General features: G+C 51.6%; 1 protein-coding gene across 16 annotated transcripts in view; it reads right to left on the minus strand.

The window, feature by feature from the left end:
* Positions 1-25,017, minus strand: part of CD2H10orf90 (chromosome D2 C10orf90 homolog) — a 259,408-nt gene that overhangs the window by 2,944 nt on the left and 231,447 nt on the right. For 12 of the 16 annotated variants that reach the window (XM_053207042.1, XM_053207037.1, XM_053207035.1 and 9 more), the window contains 4 exons: positions 20,547-20,837; positions 17,368-17,522; positions 14,932-15,109; positions 1,476-1,539 (listed from right to left, as the gene is read on the minus strand). In XM_053207042.1, coding sequence (XP_053063017.1) covers positions 1,476-1,539; positions 14,932-15,109; positions 17,368-17,522; positions 20,547-20,837 — 688 coding nt within the window. The remainder of the gene's footprint in view (positions 1-1,475; positions 1,540-14,931; positions 15,110-17,367; positions 17,523-20,546; positions 20,838-25,017) is intronic. The other 4 variants (XM_053207039.1, XM_053207040.1, XM_053207036.1 and 1 more) reach the window with 3 other exon arrangements.

Below are 25,017 nucleotides of genomic sequence, written 5' to 3' on the forward strand. Positions count from 1 at the left end.
GACAGCTGATAACCGTGGGTCTCTGAAGAAAGGCCTGGGTGCAGGGACGTGATGTGGGGGGAAGACAGTTGGTCATGGGGGACTGTAGTTTCATCTCCACTGTTTGAGTTTTTAAGATAAAAACTACTAACAAAGAAAACAAAAGAAAAGAAAGCTCTGGTGAGACTGAGGACTGAGGGCCAGGGTCAGAGCCCATTCAGGGCACAGAGTGAAAACCCCAGCACTGACTCCTTCCAGGGGAGGCACCTTAACCTGGCTTGTGTGTTCTCTCCGAACCTCAGTTTCCTTTTTAGTAAAATGATAGGACGATCCTGTCCACCATGAGAGCCGCCTTGAGCTCTATTATTTTAATTGCAAGGCGCCATAATAGCAGTTTGGGGTTTGGAGACTGGGAGGGAGAGAGTTGGCTGAATTTTTTCACTGAATTGAAAAAGGAACACTTTTGGCCTGAGGTATACACAACCCTACACTTCTAAATCGGCAAGTCTGAAAACCCAGTGGCCCTGTAAACCCCCAGCTAGAAGGCGGTGAACCAGGTTGCTAATGGGATGGCCCCCTTTCTCCTCCCTTGCACCTTTTCACTTACAAAGGGGTTCCCTGCAGATGACCGAAGTTGGCTAATTATCACAGAAGCGATACAGTCATGGTAAAAGCAGAAATGCTGTGCCTGGGCCGTGGAGAAACACATTCTTCCTATTTCCGTAGTTTCTCTCAGCACACTATCAGTTTGGTTTAATTATTACAGCTCCTCCCAGCGCTAGATACTTTATGATAAACTGATGACATTTTACTGGCACGAACTTGGCTGACACTGCTGAGTTATAACATTTTGGTGGCGAGGCCGGGGCTCAGAAAGAATGGCCCCCTTTGTGTGCAGCAGGTGGGTGAGAATTAGTAGGGGTCTAGGGCAGCAACCAGCCACACAGAACAGGGAGAGCTAGCTTGTGGACAGCGAGGCCTCCAAGCCCGCCGGGGATGGAACAGCGGGAACACCCAGCACGTGGCCCTCTGTGGCTTTGCGGACTCCCACACGCCAGCAGCCTCCAAGTTTGGACTCCCTTCGGCAGGCTCCGCCACCGTCCAGGCCCTCAGGAGAAACCACCTCTGTCCTCCTCCCGAAATTACCTTCAAAGGTGCACCGCGACCGACGGCTCCTGCCCACAGAGACGATGAGAGCGTGCAGAAGCGCTCCCATTACGAGCCTGGGGATCTCTCAGAGACCAGTTACCGGATCAGTTCAGAAGCCAAGACCCACCGCTTTCCCAAGGCTTTTCCAAGAACGGCATTAACGTTCTGAGGTGCGATTGGACAGACGCACTTCTTTCAGCCAGCTTCTCAAATTCACGGCCAAGAAGACCTCAGACCTTAGAGGCAGAGCTGACAACAATGGCCGCTCTGGACGGCACTTGGATGCGTCGGCCCCCCCTCCGCCATCTTCCCCCACAACTTCTTGACCTCCAACCACCACCAAGTACCTTTTAGATCGCAGGTGCATCTCCTTCTCCGAAATGTACCTTTCTTTGGGTTTGAACAAGTTATCTGGAAAGAAACAGAAAGATTAGTTTCAGAAGCTATGGCTATTGCACATTTCTAGAGAAACATTACAGTGGGCCCAGGACGCACTTGGTTATTGAGCCTCAGTCTAAGCCCCCACCTGTCACAAACACTGCAGGGCTCAGTGGACACTCACATACCACGAACAGACTGAAACTGACAACCAGCAGGTTGGTCTTGATGACAGTTAAACGCGGGCGTGAAGTACAAGGTCAGCATCTAACATACCTTGTAGACAGTGACTCCTTCGTGTGCTTCATCTAGCAACATTCCTAGGGTGCGGGGGGCAGTGCTATGGTGGCCCCAAAACGTGCTTCAGGGTCACCTTGGGTACGGGTGTCTGGTCATTTCACCCACAAAAGATCTCCACACTAGGTTTTTGGTACCTCTGAGGACAAGGAAGTCTCCCAGCTATCACTGGAGCATTTTGAGAGCAGGGGTTGATACTCATAAGTGGCCCCCCACCCCCAGGGACATTCAGCCTCTGAATCCATTCTCACGGCAGGAATACCCCTTTTCAGAGTCAGAAAGGCAACGGACAACAACATAGTAGGAACGCCTGTCTAGGGTCCTTTGAGAAAGTGCACAGTGACTGAGAATCACTATGAGTCTGGAATGTTTTCAGTGTAAATACATATTACTAATTACAATGAGGTTTCTAGATTAAAAGTGGTATGTATTTATTTAACAGTTTATTTATTTTGAGAGAGAGAGTGCATGCGCACGCAGGCGGGGCAGAAAAAGAGGGCGAGAGGGAGATCCCCAAGCGGGCTCTGCACTGTCAGCACACAGCCCAAAGCAAGGCTCGAACTCACAAACCGTGAGATCGTGACCCGAGCTGAAAGCAAGAGTTGGACGCTTAACCGACTGAGCCACCCAGGCGCCCCAAAAGTAGTATGTATGTTTTCAAAACAGTGTATATGTACCTTTTTGCAATAACTTAAATCCCCACGATGCTCTCCACCCTATGGATTAACCAAGAGTCGGTCACGCAAAAATACTCTTGGGGTACGTGTTACATGGAGTTACAGCTGAGAAGGTGCCATGCTTTCTGAAACACCTACACAGTGACCAGTTTACCCCTTCCATTGAGCAAAGAGGCACACGACGCAGCAGCATCCTAGCTAAGTGTCACAGAGTTGAAAGGGGCTCCTTGGGATCCCCAGCAAAGACCCCACGTGTCTCTATTAATCTCCACGTGGATCTATCCCCTCACTCAGTGGAGCCACGCAAGACTTCTCGGGCTTACAGAATTTTCCATGAATATACACGAAGGGGGGTGGGTAAAGAGAGGGATGCTAACAAATTTGTCCCCTCTGGAGAAAGAAAACACTGGTACTGATCTACAAGTTGGAAACAACACAGTGGCTGAGCTTGTAGTCTGTCTGGTTACTCAACGCAGAAGAAAAAATGGCACCATTGCTAAACTTCAAAGGGAAGACTCAGAGAAGAAATACAAGAGGGGTCAAAACAATCAGAAGAATGTTCCCAGCTAGAGGGAAATGTCCCCAGTGTTTGGAAAGGTATGAGAAAGGAGCAGCCAACATCACCGCGAAGATCTCCAGGGTGCCTCCCAGCAGCCCACACTTGGCCTTCGCTCCAGGTAGGACCAGGCCAGAGTGGAGAGCCTCAGACACAACCTAATCACTTTCCCAAGGAAATGGGGTGGCACCTCAAGGTGGGCACTTATGCGCTTGGGTGAGCACTTGTATGACTGGTTGAAGACTCCCACTCAGGCGAGGAGAAGGAACCTCTACAAAAAATTAGCCTCAAACCTGGATTAGCACTCGCTCAGGAGGCACTCAAGAGTAGAGGGAGGTCAACCCAGACAGACAGACGGACAGACAGACAGTGTTCCAAGGGAATACGAATACAAATTGGAGTTGTGACTTTTTTTTTTTACAATCTTAATCCAATTGTACGCCGTCTCCTCTGGGAAATCAGATTTTTTTTTTTTTAAAGTTTGTTTCTTTAGAGCACCTGATACCACAATGGAGCTTCGGTTTTGTTTCCAAGAGGAAACAAAAGCAAATGCGAGCTCCTTGGCACCTCCACTGTTTTGTTTTCTGGACTCTTCGTGGCCTGCTGTGCCTCAGCGGAAATTTGAATTCGGGGCCCAGCAGCCCCGTTAGGTACAAAAAACAAGCAGGGCTCCGTCCAAGAGGGCGCGCCCCAGCTGGTGGGCTCCACCCACGCTTTGGGAAAGTGTCTGCTCCTCGGCTGCTGACTTGAGTTTTCCTAACAGCACCAAACACATCGGATGAACGGTGAGACCTTTTGTTCTGGTGGGGAGGGAAGAGAGAGGCGGCAGGTCTATGCCCCTGGAGGAAGTTGCGTGAAATAAAACAAGGGTGTCGCTAATGGCTCCCAACCTCACCGGGGCGAACAGAGCCCGGCCTGGCACTTTGAGAGCCGTGTGTCACATCCGAGGGGTCCACGTTGTTATTTATAGCAGGACCGCTAGGGTTCACTGGACGCCTTCCAACCTGATCTCCCCTGACCTGCACACCAACCCTGTGACATGCACGTGATTTTTTTGTGCTTTAGCGTCCGGGTAATCGGACTTCAAAGAGCTGGGTTTCAGCCCGAATCAGTCCAGCCCCGTCCACACAGGCTCTTGACCTCAGAACACTGCTGCTAATTCGTACTGCAGAATCCATATTTTGGGGCATGCTGATGAGTGCCAGCTCCCTTCCCATGAGATGCACCCAAACTTCGTTTCTCTTATCCTTCCTACATCTAATGAGCAACTCCTACGTCACCAGGGGAGGCTCAGAAGAAAACAAAAGTAGGTAGGATCCTGCCACCATGAATTTCATTTGTGGAGGGGGGAGGCCAGATAATTTACAAACTGGCCACAAAGCATCAGGCAAGTGCTCTGATGGCCACATGGTCGAGGGGGGCCGGGGCGGTCGGGAGGGCCCCTCGGGGGAGGAGCTATTTAAACCACAACCCAAATGACCACAAGACCAGCAGTGGGGAGGCCTGGTGGGAACCAACGAGGGAGGGAGGAGGGCACGAGGCGCGAGGTGACGTCAGGCCAGTGGCTGGCCCAAGATCAAAGACAGCAACGTTCTCCCCCCAGGTCACCCTTGACAACCACCAGGGGGCTTTGACCACGATGCCCGCGCGTGGGCATTGGAAACGTGAACCCCAAGCTCCAGGTGATGCTAACGTGCACACAAACTGGGAGGCATCTGTACTGTGCTCTGCAGGCCTGTTTTTAGGAGCTTTTTCTCCACAGTGAGACAGAGAGCCACGTGGGGTTCACACAGGAGATCCGACGTGTGTTGTTAGGAGACGACCGGTGGCTGTTCATACACAAACCAGGTGGAGGAGGTACAAACAGGCCGAAGGGAGGCAGATCAGGCACCTGGGGGGGGGATCCTGGAGACGGCGGTGCTCCCGGGGTCGGGAAGCAGGTGGTCTCCAGCCTCAGGGACACTGCCCATGTGCAAAGTGAGGTGCAAAGAGAGGAATCAGGGTGACGTCCAGGCTGTGCGCTGCACTGGCCATTCATGTGATGACTGTTAATGCTTTCACCTCTTCGGCACTCTGGTGAGACACCCGGGGAACTAAGCCCAGGGTGAGAGCCAGATAAATGAGGCCTTTAGGGGCCAGAACCGAGGGTCTGTGTGGGGTCCAGGGCTCTGGGGGAGACTTCTGAGCAGCAGACAGCTAAGCCGAATCTTGAACAAGGAAGAGCTGTCCCCAACGGTGGAGAGGAATGAGGCAGCCCCACTGGGACCCGCCTGCAGCCAGAGATGGTTTTACAAGGACAGGTGCAGGGGACCCGTCTGGGACCTCATTTCAGGGAACAGAAGCCATCCTGCATGAGCGTTGCTCAAAAATACAGCGAAATCGCATCTATCCGCTGTCTTGGAATGAAAATTCTGCCTTTATGAAATTAAAGTGACGGGCGAGAACAATTTTCAGCCTGCTTACTGGTCTTTTATGGATTTTCCTTGAAGCTTTGTTGTTCTAACTCACTGATACAGAGGAAAGAAAACCATGGCTGTAGTCACTTCTCATTAACATTCAAATCGAGGAAGTTTGGGGTTTGTTTTCAGTTTTTTCAATAAAATGACTAAGGTAAATTGCCCATTTCTGTATTTCTAGAAAGTCGTGCCCTGTGCGCCCCCCCCCCCCCCCCACTCCCAATCTCTTGTGTCTGGCTCATTACCGTGACCGAGCCATAGGGCCTGTGTTGATCATTTATTTTGCAAGGCCAGACATGCTTCAGCCCTTGCCTGTTTCAAAGTCAGCCAATAACCAGCTACCAAGATTTTGGTGCTTCGGAGGCTGCTCTGGGAGAGCAGCTGAGTCAAAGCTGAGTCCCAATACCCTGTCAATCTCTATAAATACCTGTGGGCGTTTATTACAGCCCTCACCTCCTACATGTGAACACACACACATACACACACACATATACACACACATACACACAGATGGGTGGACTCCACATTCAGGGGGCTGACAGTATTGCCAGGAGGCAGCAAGGATCACCCAGACGCCAGCAGATTGGTTGTTTATGGGGCTGAGGTTCTTTTTCCTCTGCGCACAGAGCCCTTATCTACCGCTCTGATTGCAAAGCTTCATTTTCCCTATTGAACAAGTAATCTAAATGATAATCAAGTTCACACTGGATTTATTACTACGATGCCCTCCCAGAAGCTCATTTTCTGCAGTCACCCTGAGCACTTTGAAGAATCCTTCAGGCACTTGCTTCCCCTATCTTAGAAACACCAAAACCAAGGGATGCCTGTTGGAGAGAATCCAGCAGGGAGCCAACAAACCACTTTGGAGTGTAGACACCAAGTCTACACCTCTCAGAATCTTCTATTAGAGACAGGGCCTCCCAAAAGGAATGAAAATGGGGTTTGTTTGGGGGGAACATCTCTGAGGATGTTCTCTAAAAAAAGGCCCTCCAAATCTCGTGTTCTGAGATCACAAGGCTGCTCATTTTGCCAGTGAGTTGTTCAGAGCCAATGAGCAGCTGAGCATCTGGCCGCTGGAATAATCACATGGCGGTTTTCAAGAGTTGAATCTCGTTACTTGCGCCTCATTTCTATTCAGCTCCCTTCAATGGGACCTCTAATCTGCCTGACAGAGGCAACAACAAAGGGGTCTCGCTTGGACTAATTAGCCCTCCAGAAATTAAATGATACACATCACACCAGACAAACGCAAGTGGAAAGACTCTTAGGCCGCTTGCTTCCGAAGTGCTCTTGAGATGATGAAGTCTTGGGCTGGATAACCGTTTCCCATTTTTCTCAGACCTGTTCTAGCCTTCGGTGGAATCCAGCTCTGAATGACAGCTCCACACCGTGAACAGCCTGCTCCGGGGGCCCGGAAGGTGGTGGACGCGGCCCAGATGCTGGCATTTAAGTGAAAGTGATGCTCGTCCCAATCACCACCCGGCCACACAACAGAGAGGCTGCTATCAAAGTGTGCGAGTGTAGTGAGGCTCTCAGATCCTTCTGGCGAAGGCATACAACATTCAGAAATGAAAAATAAACCAGAGGTCTCCGGGGATCATCCGTTTCTCTTTGCAGGCTCAGTGTGAGAAGCAGAGTACGAAGCCTCCTGGTTAGAGAAGACTCACTCGTTCTCTTCATGGAGAGCTCAACTCCTGCACAGAGATTCACCCCCGAGTTCAGAGCCTGAGTGCGGGGATGGCGCGGTGATGAGAAGGGCTCACCAAGAACGCAGGCGGATCTTCGTAACTGAACACTTTTTTTTTTTTAAGTTTCTTTTCTTTTCTTTCTTTTTTTTTGAAAGAGAGGCAGAAAGTGAGTGGGGGAAAGGACAGAGAGAGAGGGAGACAGAATCCCAAGCAGGATCTGCACAGTGCACAGCCTGATGTGGGGCTCGAGCTCACCAACTGGGAGATCGTGACCTGAGTCGAAACCAAGAGTCGGACACGTAACTGACTGAGCCGCCCAGGTGCCCCGTGATGGGAGAACTCTTGATTCAGCATGGCGCAGACGGGGCCCGGGGACCACAGCTCCAGCTCCCCCAGCTGAAGGAAACAGATCCCCACGTCAAACATGTCTATTAAGAACAGTTTTGGAGATAAATGGAGTCTTTACGCAATTCCCTGGTTAGATCCTGAACTCGGACCAAAAGCAGCAGCACAAGCCCTCAGGGGCTTTTCCGACGTGGCTCTAGAGTTGGTTTCCAGCCGTCTGCCAGACCAGCTCTTTCCCCAGGTGGCACGAAACCCCTTGAGGACAAGGGGGGTGGATTTCTTCTACTCTGTTTGCTTTCTCACCACCCCCCGCCAAACCCCTGCCCCTTTCCATCCACACTCCATCCCTGCGGCCAAAGACAAATTTCCATTTATTACTTAATCACTCCGCAAAGACCCCACAAAGGATAAAGGGGCCCAAGGCTCTCTGTTGGCTCCCACAAAAGCCACGGGGACCACAGAGGAAGGCGAGCCTGTGTCCGCGAGGTCTCTCCCCTGCATCACTCCTGTCTGAGCTCTTGGTATAGACAAGCCCCTTCCTTCTCCCATTATGTCACACGGTCATGCTTGTGACATACTTTCCAAAGGGACTACCTGGCTCCTCTTGTCTGATGGACATCGTGCTGGGTACCAGCATGATGGCATTGGTGCAGATGCCAGGGGAACCCTCATGGTCTAGGCAGGGCCTGTCAACGCACAAGCATCCAGTGGGGCAAAGTCGAACACAGACTGCGAAGCCGGCACCACAGTCTGCTGCCCAGAGGTCCCCACGGCCTTCCACCCTTGCTTCCTGGCACTGCTAGACCAAAAGAATACAAGCAAGGAGGGTAAGGCCCCCTTCCCGCCGTCCCAGGTGGCTGTGGGAAATGGCAGACTTACACTCTGGTTGGGGTTTCCTTAGCAAAGCATATGGTAAATCTTTCTATAAGCAAAGATTCCTAGAACAACATTTCCAAAGTGAACTCTCAAGAAGTAGATCAAAGCATTCCAAGGTAAAAACAAAAAAAAGTTTAGGGAAAACAAGGGTAAACAAATGTAAGCAGTCTTCATTGTTGCACAACTTCTCAGTGCCTTTAACAGTTGTAATGCTGTTTTCAAAGTTATTATTTGTAGCTAGAGGATTTAAACTCTATTAGAAAGAAAATCTGGTGTACTCGCCCCCACGTTTTCTTTAAAAGGTGTGTGTATTCAAAGGCAAGTTTAAATTACTCATTTATTTATTTTTATTTTTTTTTTAACGTTTATTTATTTTTGAGACAGAGAGAGATACAGCATGAATGGGGGAGGGTCAGAGAGAGGGAGACACAGAATCTGAAACAGGCTCCAGGCTCTGAGCTGTCAGCACAGAGCCCGACGCGGGGCTCGAACTCACGGACCGTGAGATCATGACCTGAGCCGAAGTCGGCCGCTCCACCGACTGAGCCACCCAGGCGCCCCTAAATTACTCATTTCAAGGAACTTTAACAATGGCTCAAATCACACTCTTCCCCATAAGACAGCAACAGTTGGTGAAAGTCCGAAAGATTAACTGTTGATACGAGAGTCATTGTTTGCTCCAATTCCAGGGTTTCCCAGGATTTTTTCGAGAACCACAAAATATGGTGATTTACAGACGATGAATAAACTTTCCTTCTCATTGCCAAGTAGATTTATGTCCTCAGTGTCACTGCAAGGTTTACTACTGCACTGCATTGTGGGATAAGAGGGAAATCATTTGGAAAATAAAATCCAGGCAATTGAGAAAAGGAATATCTCTGAACCAGGGAGAATCTTTTAGCTAAATCATGCTCCTTGTTTTCTTTGCAGGCTGATCAAGTAACAATTACTTTTATCTGATAAGCGCATTTAAAAACTCCTTTGTGAGTAATGGCGGGAGAACTACCCCCAAATATTTATTCAGATGTCTTATGGAGAAACATTCACGAGATCAGACCAGGCAACGACGTGGGACAACGGGGCTGGTGCTCAGCTAGCTGCGTGATGAACAGCACATTTTTATTACCGCGATGACTTCCCCAGCCATCTCATATCTGCTGGGTCACTTCTCCAGCTCGATGCTCTGGGAATGCAAATTAATTTTAACGCTCGCTCCAGCCAAGAATCATCACTGAAGGCAGATCTGCTGGAGAAGGAATTCTGCAGCGCCTTCCGGAGAATTCCGTCCCTCTGCTGGTCCGTGATTTGCATGGCTCTGACTTGGATCACCTTGGGAAGTGTGGATAATGCAATTCAGATTAATTCGGGTGCGGGAGGGCTGCCCAGAGTGACTCAGGGCGGCAGGCGCGCGCCCACCGGCATTTACAATCTAGGGCGATTTGACTAGCACGCCCGCAGGACCGTAATCCAAAGTGAAGACAGTCAGGAGGGTGGGGATCCAGAGAGGTGCAAGACCACGAGCGCTCAAATGGAAGAGGGAGGGGGCGGGGGGGAGTGGATGGGAGTATCAGGGAGAGCTTCATGGAAGAAGGGGCTACTCCTCGTGGGTCTTCCACACATTCACGGGTTGCGGGGACAAGCTGGGAGGGCCACAGCCACAGCGATTCACAAAGAGCGAAGTGTGCATCACCACAGCGTCCAGGGCGGGCACGGCAGGAGGAAGTGCCTTGGGGGCAAGAGATTAAGGAAGAGGCTGGATTTTATAGGGCAGAGACAAGTAGAGACAGATAAGCCTTCTACCAGCGGGTTTAGGGACCCTGAGGTAAGGAAGGACAGCCAATGAGACCAGCTGAGCAGGGTTGGGTGCAGGGGGGCAGAGTCAGGCTAGGAGGGGTCTCGGTCGTAGGGGTGAAATCCAGGAGGCTCTGGGCTGGGTCCACAGAGGATAGTGAGGGTTGCCGCTGACTGAGCACCTACGAGCTACAGGTTCTGTGCTGTCTATGCCTGTGGGTGCCAACCCACCTACCCCACCCTATGTCTGAGGTCGCCATACCTGATGCTTTTGGTTCATCCCGCCCCAGATTCATTCTGCAAGGGGGAAGCAGGGACTAATTCTGAAACATTCCAATTCCCTGGTGAAGGTCGGCCCGTGAACACGACCAACCCCCGGGACCCAGGGAGCTGCATGGGGATGATGGTCCACACCCTGGGTAACCATGGTGACGTGGGCAAAAGAGCCCTGACGGGGGAAGGGAGGGGGGAGGCCCTTAGACGGGAGAGTCTGTACCCTCAGAGGCCGAGAGCAAAGCCTGATCCCTGCCTTCCTCCTTCGGCTGCTTCTCTCACCTTCTCTCCTCCACACTTCAACAGTGACCGCAGTGTATCCATTCTGCCCAGTTGCCATCATCCCGCATCCCCCTGCCCTGCCCTGGGACTGCCTACCATGACCCGCCTGGGGCTTCCGACCTCGAAATGAGGTTCAATTTGGAAGCGGCATCTATGGTCACCCCCCTCGATCCGCACCCCCACTTGGCAGTCTAGTCCTAGCCAAACTGACACCCTGACAATTCTCCCTGCTGACGTTATACCCTCACCCGCACCACCGTGCGCGGTCTCTACCTATCCCAGCGTGGCTCCGAGGTCTCCCCATCAGAAGGCACCCCCAGCCCCAAGTATCGCCTGCACCCTTTCCCTACGAGGTGGGGAGGCCCATGAGACCTGGGACTGTACTGGGCACACAGCGGGTTCTCGAGAAAGGCTTACTAACAGGTGGATGAAAAGGCTTTTCATGTCACTTGCCACAGCCTGCCCAGAGGTGGCCCAGGAGGCTCCCGGCGAGCAAGTGGATGCGTCCCCACTTTGAGAATTCAAACTCCAGCCAGTGAGACAGTAAAGACAGGCCGGGCTGTAGGCAGGGCCTTTATAATGCCACATCCTTGTGGCTCTCTAGTCTCAGCTGTCCACGAAAATCCCCGTCTACAAAGAGGGAGCCCCGATAACGCTCACACACGTGTGCACACACATGCACGTACACGCTTGTCCCCGCTCTGAGGCTTCACAACTGCTCAGAATCCAAGGGTCAACAGGAAGCCGCATTGCGCCCCCCCCCCCCACCCCGCCGGCCTTCGCTGTAATAGTCCCTGCAGGTCAGGCGCTTCCTGGGGCGGCCCCTGCCGGAGCAGGTGTCTTTCTGCCAACAAGAGCACCCACCCGCGCCTCTCCGGCCTGTCCTGGGCAGACCCCGCCGGGAGGCAGCGACCCCAGCTCAGAAAGCAAACCCGAGTCCTCCTTCTAACCGCCGTCTTCAAGCCGTAGCTGGAGTTCGTGCACGCATATGACCTGTTAACTAATTTCGCCTGTAAGAAAGACATCTTCATCTCACTTTTAGCATCTTGCCAGCGGACAGGCGGAAGGCAAGATGTGCAACGGAGACTCGTTTCATGGGGCTTAAACACTTCCTCTCACTTGCCCCAGCTCACACGAGGCTCTGGTTTCAGAACTTGTCTGATTTCACTGACCCAACACAAACAAACAGGAGCCTGAAGCTCTCATCGACACATAAATACCGCAGGGACGGGCAGAACGGCCATAAAATCCATGCCCCAAAGTCCTGCCCACGGCATCCTAGCTGCTGGGGCGAGCTCAGAACTGGGGACTACAAAGGGTGCTTCGGTGATTTAAAGCTGTGGACTGGGTCTGATCACCTTTTATTACATATGATTTTAAAATGTTCATGTGAATATTTAAATATATTCATAAATGTATAGATTTAAAATTATAAATATATTTTGAATATTTGAATATTTAAATGATCTAAATATCCTTTAAAGATTTCATTTAGGGGCGCCTGGGTGGCTCAGTAGGCTGAGCGTCCAACTCTTGATTTCTGCTGAGGTCATGATCCCGGGGAATCTCGGGATCAAGCCCCACATTGGGCTCTGAGCTAAGCATGGAGCCTGCTTAAGACACATTCTCTCTCTCTCTCTCTCTCCCCCCCTTCTGCCCCCTCCCTCACTCGATCTCTCTCTCTCTCTCTAAATGAAAAAGTACGTATATTTCATTTAATGTGACCTTGTAAGGAGACCTGCTTAGGGGAAAACACCACAGTTGGATACTGTAGTGGGTAGAATTATGTCTCCCCAAAAATATATGTTCAAATCTCACCCCCCACCCAGTCTGTGATTGTGACTTAACTCAGAAATAGGGTCTTTGCAGAAGTATGCAAGTGAAAATGAGGTCATACTGGATTAGGGTGCATCCTGATCCAGTGACTCATGTCTTTCTAAGATGAGGAAATTTGCATGCAAAGACACATAGACAAGGGGAGAAAGCCATGTGAAAATGGAGGCAGAGAAAGCAGTGATGCATCTATAAGCCAAGGATTGCCAGAAGCCACCAGAAGCGAGGACAGGGGCATAGCCATGAATTCTCCCTCTAAGCCTCCAAAAAAACCCCAATCATTTTAGACACCTTAATTTTGGACTTTTGGCTTCCAGACTCTGAGAGATTAAATTCCTATTATTTTAGCCAACCAGCCTGTGGTCACTTTTTTAAAGGTTTTTTTTTTTTTTAATGTTTATTTATTTTTGAGAGAGAGAGAGAGAGCACAAGCAAGGGAGGGGCAGAGAGAAGGGAGACTCAGAATCTCAAGCAGGCTCCAGGCTCTGAGCCGTCAGCACGGAGCCCGACGCGGGGCTCGAACTCACGAACCCTGAGATCATGACCTGAGCCGAAGTCGGATGCTTCACCGACTGAGCCGCCCAGGCGCCCCCGGCCTGTGGTCACTTCTTAAAGCAGCCCTAGGGATGACCAACGGGCATCTCCCTGATATTTGAGATGATGGTGGTTCTAGACCATTCGGCACCCACAGTGTGGCACAGCCAGTAGGTAGCTGGCCCCGAGGATGAGAACCCCAGCTCTACTGCTGCTGAACAGCCCCGCCCAGAAGAAGCTGCTGAGCGTCTCTGGCCTTCCATCTCTTCCTACGCAAAGGACGGGACTGATTAAAAAGGAAGCTGATCGGATGCCACCTTTTGTATGTGGTTCTGTTGGGCTCTACAGTGGCATTGCTCTATGTTTGTCGGCAACATATTTGTTAACTTAACCATTTTGAACAAGCAGGATCTTCAAAACTATCAAGGCCAGCCGGCCCGCACATCATGAGCACCCCCATAGCCCTTCTCCACACAAGGGGAGACGTCAAAGTCCCCGGGGCGGGGGGGGGGGGCTCCCACTGGTGGCCGATGGCTGGTTCCTTGTAGTAACTTGAGAAGTCTGCACTGAACCTAGGTTTCTCTCTGTCGAGCCAGAGATTCTGGTCCCTGGGGGAACACGCCCAAATGCAGCCTGGATCTGCCAGGCAGCTTGAAAATGTGAGACACATGTTCAAAGAGGGGAACTTTCCGCACATTCATTTTGTCGACTTTTTTTTTTTCTCTTTTTTTAAGCACACTGGGAAACAGCAGCAGGTGTTTTCCTGAATCCTCTGCCACAAGAAGGATGCATCCTTGCCTGGGTCTTAGGACCCACAGTGCCCCGGGTGGATGAAGGAGATAGCCTGTCCTCGAGGACTGCAGAGGTGAGCAGGAATTCTGGGATAACACCCTGTGTCCTCCGTCGCCCAGGCTCCCCTGAAGGATCTTGGTAATGTTTGCGAAGCTGCATTTTATTGAATATGGTTATTTCCCTAGAGGACTTTTATCCAGATTTATATGCATGATTTCACCTCCTGGGGGCCAGAACATTTTCCTAGGAAGAAAGATCTTGTTCCTCTATCCAAAGGAATAAAATGGAGGTTTCCCCAGGCCCCCAGATTTTAAGATTTGAGTTGGCAGGCCATCAGTATGGGCTCCGATGTCTCCACTGTTGCCCTCAAGCCTTCCTGTTATTCTTGCTGGTTTAATAGTCTGTTTATAAGCTCCACGAAGGAAGGACCAAGTCTAGTCTGGCTCACTGTGCTATCCCCACCTCCCAGCATGGTGCCTGGCCCAGAGGAGATTCCGGAGAACCCCCCGTCTAATGAGCGTTCGAGTGCCGCCCCTCACGGGGCCAGCCTGACACTGGCTACACCGTGGGGGGGGGAAAGCTGGCCATCCGCGCTCTGCGCTCACAGCAGGAAAGGGGGTTTCAGGATGACAAATGTTGATGTAGACAAGCTGGAGTCAACCTCTCACCCTGAGATCTGTTTTGCAATCTACAAAGGGCAAAGGGGATCTCTTGCAAATGTCTGTTAGGAGCCAAGAATTTGAACTTGCTACCCTGGCTGCTAGAGTTATGTGGCTTCCTTCCCAGCTGTAGTGGTAAATCTGTGTCCCAAGCTGGTTCTGCTGAATTCAGCACCCTGTATCAGCTCCCGCCACGGGCTGGCTCCCAGGGCAGGCTTCAGGACAACACGGAAGTTTGGATGTGCGGCACAAACCCACGTCCTGTGCGTGTCAGGGGTATCACGTGCATCATCACCTTGGATGAAGGTCCTGGTCCTCCCAGACACCCCGTCCCACTGCCACCCCCCCAAGCCACCTGCAGCTTACCGCTGAGAGGGTGGGGAACCGTGAACTGCTTCTTGTCGGCGCGGACAGGAAAGAGACTCTGCTTCTGTGCTAGGTTCTCCTTCCGCTGGGCTTTTCTCTGCTGTATCATGTGTTCAAGCTTCTTCAGCCGTTCTTGTGAGCGAGAGATGAACTGGGGTTTACGGACCTCCAGGGCTTCCTAATTGCAGCGAGAGAACATCTTATTGTTAAGAGAAGGGACCCAGAACGGCAATATATCCTTCTGATTTGTTCAAGAATCTGATCAAAAGTACAACACTCGGGGCGCGCCTGGGTGGCTCAGTTGGTTAAAGCACCTGACTTCGGCTCGGGTCATGATCTCACGGTTCATAAGCCCAAGCCCCGCATCAGGCTCTGTGCTGACAGTGCAGAGCCCCCTTGGGATTCTTTCTCTCTCTCCCTCTCTCTCTCTGCCCCTTCCCTGCTCTCACTCTCTCGCTCAAAAATAAAGGTAATAAATAAACTTCTTTAAAAAAAAAAAAAAAGTACAATGCTCAAAGACCGATAGCCCCAGCGTGCGAGCACACCACAACTTTTTTCCGGGGCCTTGTGTAAAGACCATCACAGACGTGTTGATGGTATAGGGCCTGGTGGTCAGTCCTGGCCAGCGTCAAGCATGACTACCAACCGGCAGTGAGGTTGTGAGTGCAAAGGCATTCCTTCTCTCTGTCAACTCATTCGCTTTCCAACAGACCCAGACCTGAGGGCCCTAAACTCCATATTCCATGGGTGGGGAAGGAATGAAGGCATTATGAGTCACTTGCTTCTGCTGGGGGTTGGAAACCTCAGGCACAGACCTAGATCATCCACCCAGTGTGAAATATGTGCCTGTTGAGCAGAAACAGTAATCTTGGCTAACGGGAACAGCATCTCCTTCCAGGAAGAAAATGTTGGCAAGGTATCTTTGCCTATGCAAAACGGCCCCGCAAGCTCCAGAGACGGGGTCAGCATGCCCACGTTTCCAGCTCAGCCACATCCCTCACTGTCCTCCCACCTCCACGCGTGCACTAAGCCACCTCCCCAGGTCTGCTGGAAAAGAGTGACCATCGCCACTGCATTCTGATGGTTTATGTGGCTTCACTGTGTCGGGGAATCCCCACATTGCTTCTGAAAGGCAGGGAATATATTCCCATTTGACAGATAGAAAACCTGAGGCTCACCGGCGGATCCCACGGTGACCCTCAGCTGAGAGACCCCTACGTTTTTCCCACGCTGCCTTTCGTGCTCTTAACTTGCTACTCCTTGATCACCCCGGTTCAGGTGGTTCCTGGGTCTGGAGCAACACGCCAGCCACGCCCGTCAGTCAGAGTTCTAGCCACTGGGGCTCCCCGTTCACCCTGAGCATCGTGGCACTTCACAGACCGCCTCGTACAAGTGATTTGCACACACTGCCAGCCATGCTGGGCCATAAGCTCCTGGAGGGCGGGGGCCGTGTCTTACCCCCATCGTATCCCTTGCAGCCGCTACCCTGAGGTCTGCACATAGTAGGTTCTCAGCAAAGACCCTCGGGACATGCTGCCGTGTCTGACCCGTTCCTCTGCCCGACTCCTCCTCTGCCCAGGTTCCCGGGGGAGGGCAGCTCAGGTTCCATCTTTGTCATGGATGTGGCCCTGGCAGCTGTGCCCGGGAAGGAATCTTCTCGGCTGGTTGTTCTCTATGACGCACTGGGGCCTGCAGAGATAGCCCCTGGGGACAGCTTAGGGGCCCAGCGTGGCTGCTTTGGGGGCATCCAGAGTCTCCTGCCATGGACCTACCAAGGGCCCCAGGGGTGCAGGGACCAGCCGATGGCACCATGTCCACATCTGCAGGGAGGTTTATAACGTATCAAGTGCCTGCCTAGAAGGTGTGCCTCACTATGTGACACGCCGTTAACAGAGGCTTTGTCTTATTTGTGTGCCCTTCTCATGTTCATATCTCTAATTCTGAACTTTAAAAAAAGCAAACATATTACGTCGACGACCACAACCCGAAAGAGACACCAAAGGAAAGCTTTCATATCCTTGAGCCTGTGGCCGTGTGATTTAGAGCAACCTCTTTAATCTTTCCAAAGCCGAATGTCCTTACATGCAGACGGGATTGTAGGGACCCCTGCTTCATGAGGGGTGCTGGGAAGATGCCCGCTCAGCATCACTCAGAACCGCTCAATAAACGCAGTCATTGCTGTGACCATTGTCACTGTGGATATTACGCAATCCTCACTCTAGCTCAGCAGAATAGGTATCGTTTCTCCATTACTCACACCGTGAAACGGAGGCCCAGAAAGGTTAGGGGACCTGGCCAGAGTCACAGAGCCATTATGAAGGGGTGGGGTCAAGGCTCCAGGGTCAGAAGCGGAAGTAAGATCGGGCCCCCCACGCACTCCCCGGGGAAAGGTCTGCCCTTGGTGGGGATCAAGCCGGGGTGCACAGAAGGCCTTACCTGCAAGGTCAAGGAACCTGCAGGTGTTTGCTGATACTCAGAACAGTCTTCTGACAGGTCAGGGGTCTCTGGTCGCTCGGGGGGCGCTGGCTCAGGCTCCTCCCTCTTCCTGCACTCCTTTATTTTTACAACCAAGTCGCAGCACTTGTAATCTCCTGGGAGAGAAGATTGAGAATTCCATTTAGAGGGGCAGCAGGATTTTTGCCTGGCTTCTCGGTGCCATTAGACACAGAAGACAATTTCGAGAAGAGAGACACCAGTAGGTCACTAATGGGCCTCGTGAAGCTGATGAGATCATGCCTCCCTAGACGCCCCCAGCTGCCCTGGTCACGGGGAGGAAGGTCTCTAGGCAGCCAGACTTCACGACCGGTTAATTACCCCATGGAGGTAGTCCCCTGGCTTCCAGGGTTCAAAATGCCTTTGTTCATAAGAGAAAGAAACTTTTCCACTCTGTGCTTCACATTAAGTGTGTACAATTATCACAGCTCAGTTGTTTGGGGGCAGCGTATTAATTTATCTTCTGTTTGCTACACTAATGATGTAAGACGGAAAAGCGGTATTCAATTATTTATCCCTCCCCCTTCATTTGCCAGGGACTACCACTGGCTTCCCATTTATAATTGGAATTATCTCTCTCTCAGTGCTGGATCTGGCCACCTCCTCCGGCCCTTTCGACATCCTCCCTGTGGAAGAGGTCAGGGGAGGCCTTGATTCACAGGGCAGCCTCTGGCGTGGGGAAGGAGGGATTAACGTATGTTCACCGAGCTCTCACTGACCAAGGCCGCTGCCAGGGACACAACGCCCCTTCAGTCTCGTGCTAGCCCACGCTTCCTGTGTGAGTTCCCCCACCCCCACCACACCGTCCCCATACACAGCCCCCCCCCACCAGACCTCCCCAATTCTGAAGCTCTGCAGCGTCTTACTCGCTCCTCACCTGCATCCCCTCCTACGGCCACAGAGCCCCTTTGATTCTGCACCCAGTGACCTCCAACCTCCAGGCTGAGCCCCAAGCCTTTACGAAGGCCTCCTCTTCCCAAGGCAGGTACCATCCCGCCAACTCTTGTGTTCCCGCAGCAAGAACATACTTCACACACGGGGGCAGCACAGGTGGCAGGATGGGGTCATGACAGCATGTTTTAACCCCACGAGCCTCTGACTTCCTCAAGGGCTAGACCGGGTCGTCTTCACCCTGTATCTCTCCCCGGGGGCAGCCCAGGTGCCCAGGAGGAGCTGGTTCTGTTGGGAGTGGAAAGGCAGCCATTGGGAGGCTCCCCGTGGCCACAGGAGGCATCTCCATGGGCCCTGGAATCTCTCATCGGAAGCCCCTGTGACGTCCACTGTTCACGCCTGGATCCTCTCTGGCCTGGACCCGCTGTCCTCCCTCTACTCGAAATCCACCCGTTCCCTAAAACCCGCATGTCCTGCGGGCAGATCAGACTTCGGTAGCTGGTTCCTGGCGGGCATTCCACTTCCAACGATTGCCTTTGATTCTCGACCAACAACACACTACTTAGCGGCCCTCAAATCATTCTCTCTCTTGCTCTTTCTGGAGGATTTCCTTGTTGCAGCCCCCTTCCTGCTTTAGGCCTCGCCGACCAGCCTGGATACCCACCCCACCCCGTGGGAGGTAATTATGCCTTCCACCACGCCGTTCCCATTTCTGGCTGTGAACTTTCTTCTGGCTCACCCCGTCCACAGGGAAGCCACAGGGCCTTACGCCCGTCCCCATCTGCACCCCACCCACCAGAACCAGCAACCCGAGGGTGGGCTGGGCAGGCCCATCTTTCTTCCAGAGAGCTCACCAGGGCGTTCTGTCCACTGTATCTTGAAAACCTTCTCCTCCCCAGGGACAGTCTCTGCTCCTCCCTGGTAGGGCCTCAGCGGCCCCAGCCTGGCCCTCTCCCTTCTGCCCCCCACCCACTGTCCAGGAGAGGGTCTCCTTCAGAGCAAATCTAATTAGATCTCTGCCCCTTCAAGGGCTTGGCCCCGCCCTCAGATCGCACTCCCTGGGTGGGCTTTGAGGACTTTCCAACTTGGGACTCACACTCGGCCCCTCCCCACTCCCCTGTACTCCGGGCCCCTGGACCCCAAATCGACCATGCTCTTTCCGGCAATCCTTGGCTTGTATGTGACTTGCCCTCAGTCTGCAATGCTCTTTACCCTTAAGTCTGATCTGTAAGCCTCTAATCAGCTTTCACGCCCCTGCTCAGAATCATCTTCCTTGAGGAAGAGGGCTCTGTCCAGGCCCTCCCGGGAGCACCTGTGCCCACCTGCAGCTTCCTGGAAGTTCTGCCACACATAGGTCTCCAGCACTGGACTGACGGTGCTGGAAGGGCAGGGAGCACTGAGCACAGTGACTGGCACACAGTAGGTGCTTTAATAGATGCTTCTTTAATGTATTAATGAAGAGCTAGGGATTAACTTGGCTCCCAAGTGATATTATTTTCTACTAATTACAAAACCCATTTTAACCTTCATATCCCAAAGCGATATAACCCAGTGGGTTTCCTTCCATCCTCCTCCATAGCTGTTCCGGAAAATCTCTAGTGATAGGAAATCTAAATTTTCCCACTGAAAACCGGGCACCACGGATCTCTTTAAGTCTATTCTATTCTATCCTTATATTCTTTTATATTTCAGTGCTCACGGCCACATGAGTAGGGGTCAGCCTCTTGGCCTTTAGAGAAGGGATGGCCTGGTTGGGATTCTAGGTTCCCTCATCTTCGCGAGGCTCACATTGGGAGTTACCTGGCCTCGTGCTTGTTGGGTGCCGGGCACATGGGGGGCCCGCACCCCTCAGACATCATCCTTGTTAGTCAGTCACAGGGGACCACAGGCAGCCTGGGGGACCTCAGAGCAGCCACATCAGCATCTCAACCCTTCCTTAGCTAAGCCTGGGAGGCTGCCCCACACCCAGGAGTGGCTCTCTTCCTTACTGACCTCACACACAGTAGGGCTGGAATGCCTGACCCACATGGGGCTGTCTTCTCCATGCTTAGGAGGGAGAATGCACCCACCACAGAAACCTGCTGGTTCTGCTTGTTCTCAACTCACATAGTGGAGAAGGGACAGCTTTGTACGGTGAGCTCGCATGAGCCAAGGCTCAGGAAGACGTCATACCATTTTCCATATGCATATCAAGGAGGTATCGTCTCAACCCTACCTCCCTTGCTCCTTACCTTTGGGGAACTCTCTTTCTACCTGAACACCATTGTCTTCCTGTGGAGAGGTGCATACATCTTGTAAGGGGCAAAAAAACCCAGGAAAAAGGATTCTGGATTTCAGGACGCTTTGCTGTCGACTCTCTGAGGGCTCAGAGAAGTTGCTAGATTGACAGGTGTTGCTTGGAGAGCTACACCCCTCGGGAAGGAAATCTTTAACCAGCTTCTGTGCCACCGGGGGAGCAGACAAGGTTGTACGTGCTTCTCCTTGTTGCTTCTTGCTGCTTCCAGAAAATACTTTTGTTTCTACTAAAAATAAAATGAGAGCTGTGTTCAAAACATCTGACGAGGGGCACCTGGGTGGCTCAGTCGGTTGAACCTCTGACTCTTGATCTGAGGTCATGATCTCACGGTTTGTGGGATCGAGCCCCACATCGGGCTCTACGCTAACAGCCCGGAGCCTGCTTGGGATTCTCTCTCCCTCTCTCTCTGCCCCTCCCCCGCTTGCATGCGCGCATGCTCTCTCTCTCTTAAAATAAATGAATAAACTTAAAAAAAAAATTAAAAAACCCACATCTGACAAGTGCACATCGAATGTATTGGCTTCTGCACACCTTCCTCTTCTGGAGACAGGGACATAGGCTGCAGTACTGCCTCGGGAGCCCTGGAGCCGCCGGTGGCCAAACGTGCGTGTGCTTTTGCGGGCACCTAGCACGTGGCCACCATTCCGGGTAGGACTGCCCCCCGGCTCACTGAAAAGCTCAGGTATATACACCAGCCTCACGCATTTGGTCTAAAGAGACTGCTCGCTAGTGCCCTTCAAAACTCAGATGTCTTTCTCTACAACAGGCACAAGAGTGGGTGTCAGTCCCCTGACTGTGGGGCCAGAGCACCTGGGTTCAAATCCTACCTCTCCTCCGGATAAGGTAGGTGGCCCCATCTATAAAATCGAGGTAATGCTATCATAAGGTATAACACTAAATATGATTTCATCTGTTTTCATAGTAAGTTCATCTATGTATGTTATGAACCACGCATTTATACAATTTACATAATTTTTATAAAATATTATATGAATTAAAATCGAAATTAATTAAAATTAAATAAAATTCATTAAAATTAATTAAAATTGAGGTAATACAAAAAAATAATGATCCATGTAAGGTGTTTAGTGCGATACCTGATTACAGCCAGCACTTAACAAATGGTAGCTCCCATTATGACTATAGAAACACTTATGTAGGTTGTGTACTATGGCAGGTACACAGATAGGAGGTAATTGATGAGGTCCCGGGGATACTTCTAATACGGCAACGGATGGAAAATGTGTACAACATGGTGCTTGTTGCCACACCGTAGCTCCAAAAGTCTGGAAATCACCTCATGCCCCTCAACAGGGGACCGCTGAATCCCCATGCATCCGGCCTTCGTAGCAAGGGAAGAGAACAGGGTAAACGCTCTTGTCTAGATGTGGAATGGTCTCAGAGGTACACAATCAAGTGAACGAAGCAGAACGCAGGACGGTGCATCAGGCTGCCGCTCGTAAGAGCGTACATACTCAGGACATCCCTGGAAGGACCCAGAAGGTGCTGGAAACCTTGGGAGAAGGCAGTGCAGGACCAGGAACAGCGAGTGCGGGGAGAGACTTTCTTTCCACCGTTTGCCTGGTTTGTCCTCTTGGTTTTTAGTTTACTTTTTTGCTTTTGGAATACCCTATACATTTTTCAAAGGTATTCATCTTACATAAGGCAGTGACTCTTCCGTCAGGCACCAGCTCCTTGCTATGTGAATGCCCCCCAAGGGGCAGGGCCCCACCTGGGCGAGGGGGCCCCTGCTGCCAGTAACATGTGTCCAAACCTCCTTATGCACCAGGGAGGAAAAAAAAAAGTTCTAGAAACCACTGGAGTAATAAGGACTCTTAGAAGGTTCTAGCAATATTTTCTCCAACGTCATACACAAAAAGGAAATAAGGCCATGACTACCTGGAACTCATTGGAACGGGGACCTCTCTTAAAACATCTCAGTTGTCTGTAATTCGTTCCAGCCCCTCGGTCCCCGAGTCCTGGTGTCCCTGGCAACGAGAAGAGGTTGAGCGTGGTGATGCGGTGCAGGGCGGCGGGAAGAACACAGGGCACAGAGCGTCCCCTGCGTGTGCTCCCTGGCTCTGGCATCTGAGGCAAGCGAATCAACGGGGGATGAGGCCGGTTTTCCGTGTTCTCACAAACAAACGGAAGGAAGTGAAGCACCCTCCTGGGTCCCAGCACATTGGACGTACTAAGAAAATGGCAGTTATCGTCGGTCCTGCGTTTGGAGAAGACATATGGCCTCCTCTGGCAAAGGCTGGGCTTTTTGTAATTTGTGCAGAAAGTATCTTTCTGAATGTTGCCCATTCTGTTTAAGTATGAAATGTCATAAGCAAAGAGTCTCAAAATAGTTACTCCTTTCCACATTGCTTCCTTCCATGAGAAGCTCTCTTAAAGAACCAAGAACTAAATCAACGCTCAGCAGTGTGCTTCCCAATCTGCTCCTTTCATTCTGGCCCCCGGCTCTTTACGGGGGAACGACCTACCTACCCACCTATCAGTTACCTGTCTGTCTGGCTTAACGTAAATTCCTTTTATTTGTGTTTGAGAGACGGAGTGTGAATGGGGGCGGGGCAGAGAGAGAGGGAGACACAGAATCCGAAGCAGGCGCCAGGCTCCGAGCTGTCAGCACAGAGCCTGACGCGGGGCTCGAACCCACGAGGCTGGAGATCATGACCTGAGCCAAAGTCGGGCACTTAACAGACTGAGCCCCCCAGTCGCCGCTAGTGTAAATTCTTATGTGAACCATTCTGTGCAAGTCAGGTGGTCCACTCGTGACCTGAAAGAGTTAACGCAACTCCCAGAAAATAGAATGTAGTTGGTTTACTGGAGAAGAGAAAACTACGCAGCCAGAGAAGGACCCTCCTGACAACTTATTGATCAGATCTCTTTTTGTGGATTCTGAAAAGTACAATCAATCAGCAGCCATGAAATTGTCCTCCGGCAGGCCTTCACAAAGCAAGGAAGCACACGCCGTCTTTTTTCTGTCTTATGCCCTGAATGTGGGTTGGACTGAGAGCTCTCGATTCACGCCCCAAATTTTAAACTCTATCACCCCAGTGACAACCCATGCACTGCAGACTGCCTGTCTGAAGAGTCTTAAGAGAAGCATGAAGAAAGCAGCAGCCTCTGACAGGCATTTCTATTTCTTGGACCCAAACTCAAAGCCTCCTTCCTGAGCCCGAATTTGGAAGAGCTGGGGTATCGCAGGTTCCCTTGAAATAGTAACGTTCCCTCTGTTCCCTTCCCTAAAATGCATTAGCCTGTGGGTTGATCTTCTATAGCTCAAGTATCCCACAAACTCAGCTATCCAGAACCGTGCCATGCTCTAGGAGGTGAACAGAAAGTAACCAAAGATCCCACCCAGCAGTCACCAAGTCTTGTCTAGGATTTGTCCACCCGTGTCAGTATCCATAAACAATACATCTCCAATACCAATAGCAAGCTCAAGGCCGGCTGTTTTCAGGTTGTCGTAGCACCTGTTACTCAAAAGCTTCCAGGAACAGAGACATCAGCCGGCTGGCTTGGCCACAGCTTCCCTGAGAGCTAATGGGGCAGGATTCTGGGGAAGACAGAGCTAAGCCACGAATGAGTACGGAAGACAAGGGGCTGACCAGAGTCTGGGCAGTAGGCAGGGCTGGCCGGCAGGAAGAGGGCCAGGGGAGTGAGCTACTCTGGACTTTGTTTCTGCCCGCCCCCTGTGTCACTGTGGGCCTCGGGGGGAGCTACAGCAGGATGCCTCTCGGATGTGGGCTCTGAGCTGACCCAAGCACAGGGCAGGCAGGGGAGCGGGGGAGCCTCACGGACACACACGGGGTCACGGCCAACCGAGAGATGTGAATTTGGGCCAAGGTAAGGGTGCCACCCGCCCACGCAGATACACTAGCCCATCCTTAGTACAAAATGAAGAAAAGGTGTCCCTTCCCCAAGACACTTTACCTCCACTGTCCAGAAAATATCACAATGAAGCAATTTGATAGAACAAGACACTCCACTGTTTCTTTCCAAATATTTAGGCAGTACATACTCTTTTATGCTCTTAGATGAGGCCCCATTGAGCCACTGGCCCCCTGTTGCATACAATCCTGTGACAACTGGGCTCACGACAGAAGCTAGAAAGTGGACAGTGGTGGCCAAGGAGAAGAACCAGTACAGCAGCCAGACTCTATCGGTGAATTGCAAAGGAAGAGTGAAAAGACACGAAAACACACACATGAGCCAGGGAAGATAGCTGTCCTGGGACCCCGAAGAGCCCAAGGCTGGTAAGTCACACACAGAATACGATTTAGAGTCCTTCATCTCCAAATTAGTTTAGATTTTGTCTGAGGTGTTTTGGGGTGGCAGGTGGAACCCAGCTCCCAGCAAGGTCCTCTTGAAGGGTTACCTCTGCACCCATTTCTGCCTTC

Source organism: Acinonyx jubatus, chromosome D2 (genome assembly GCF_027475565.1).
Source record: "Acinonyx jubatus isolate Ajub_Pintada_27869175 chromosome D2, VMU_Ajub_asm_v1.0, whole genome shotgun sequence".
Classification (NCBI taxonomy): Eukaryota; Metazoa; Chordata; class Mammalia; order Carnivora; family Felidae; genus Acinonyx; species Acinonyx jubatus.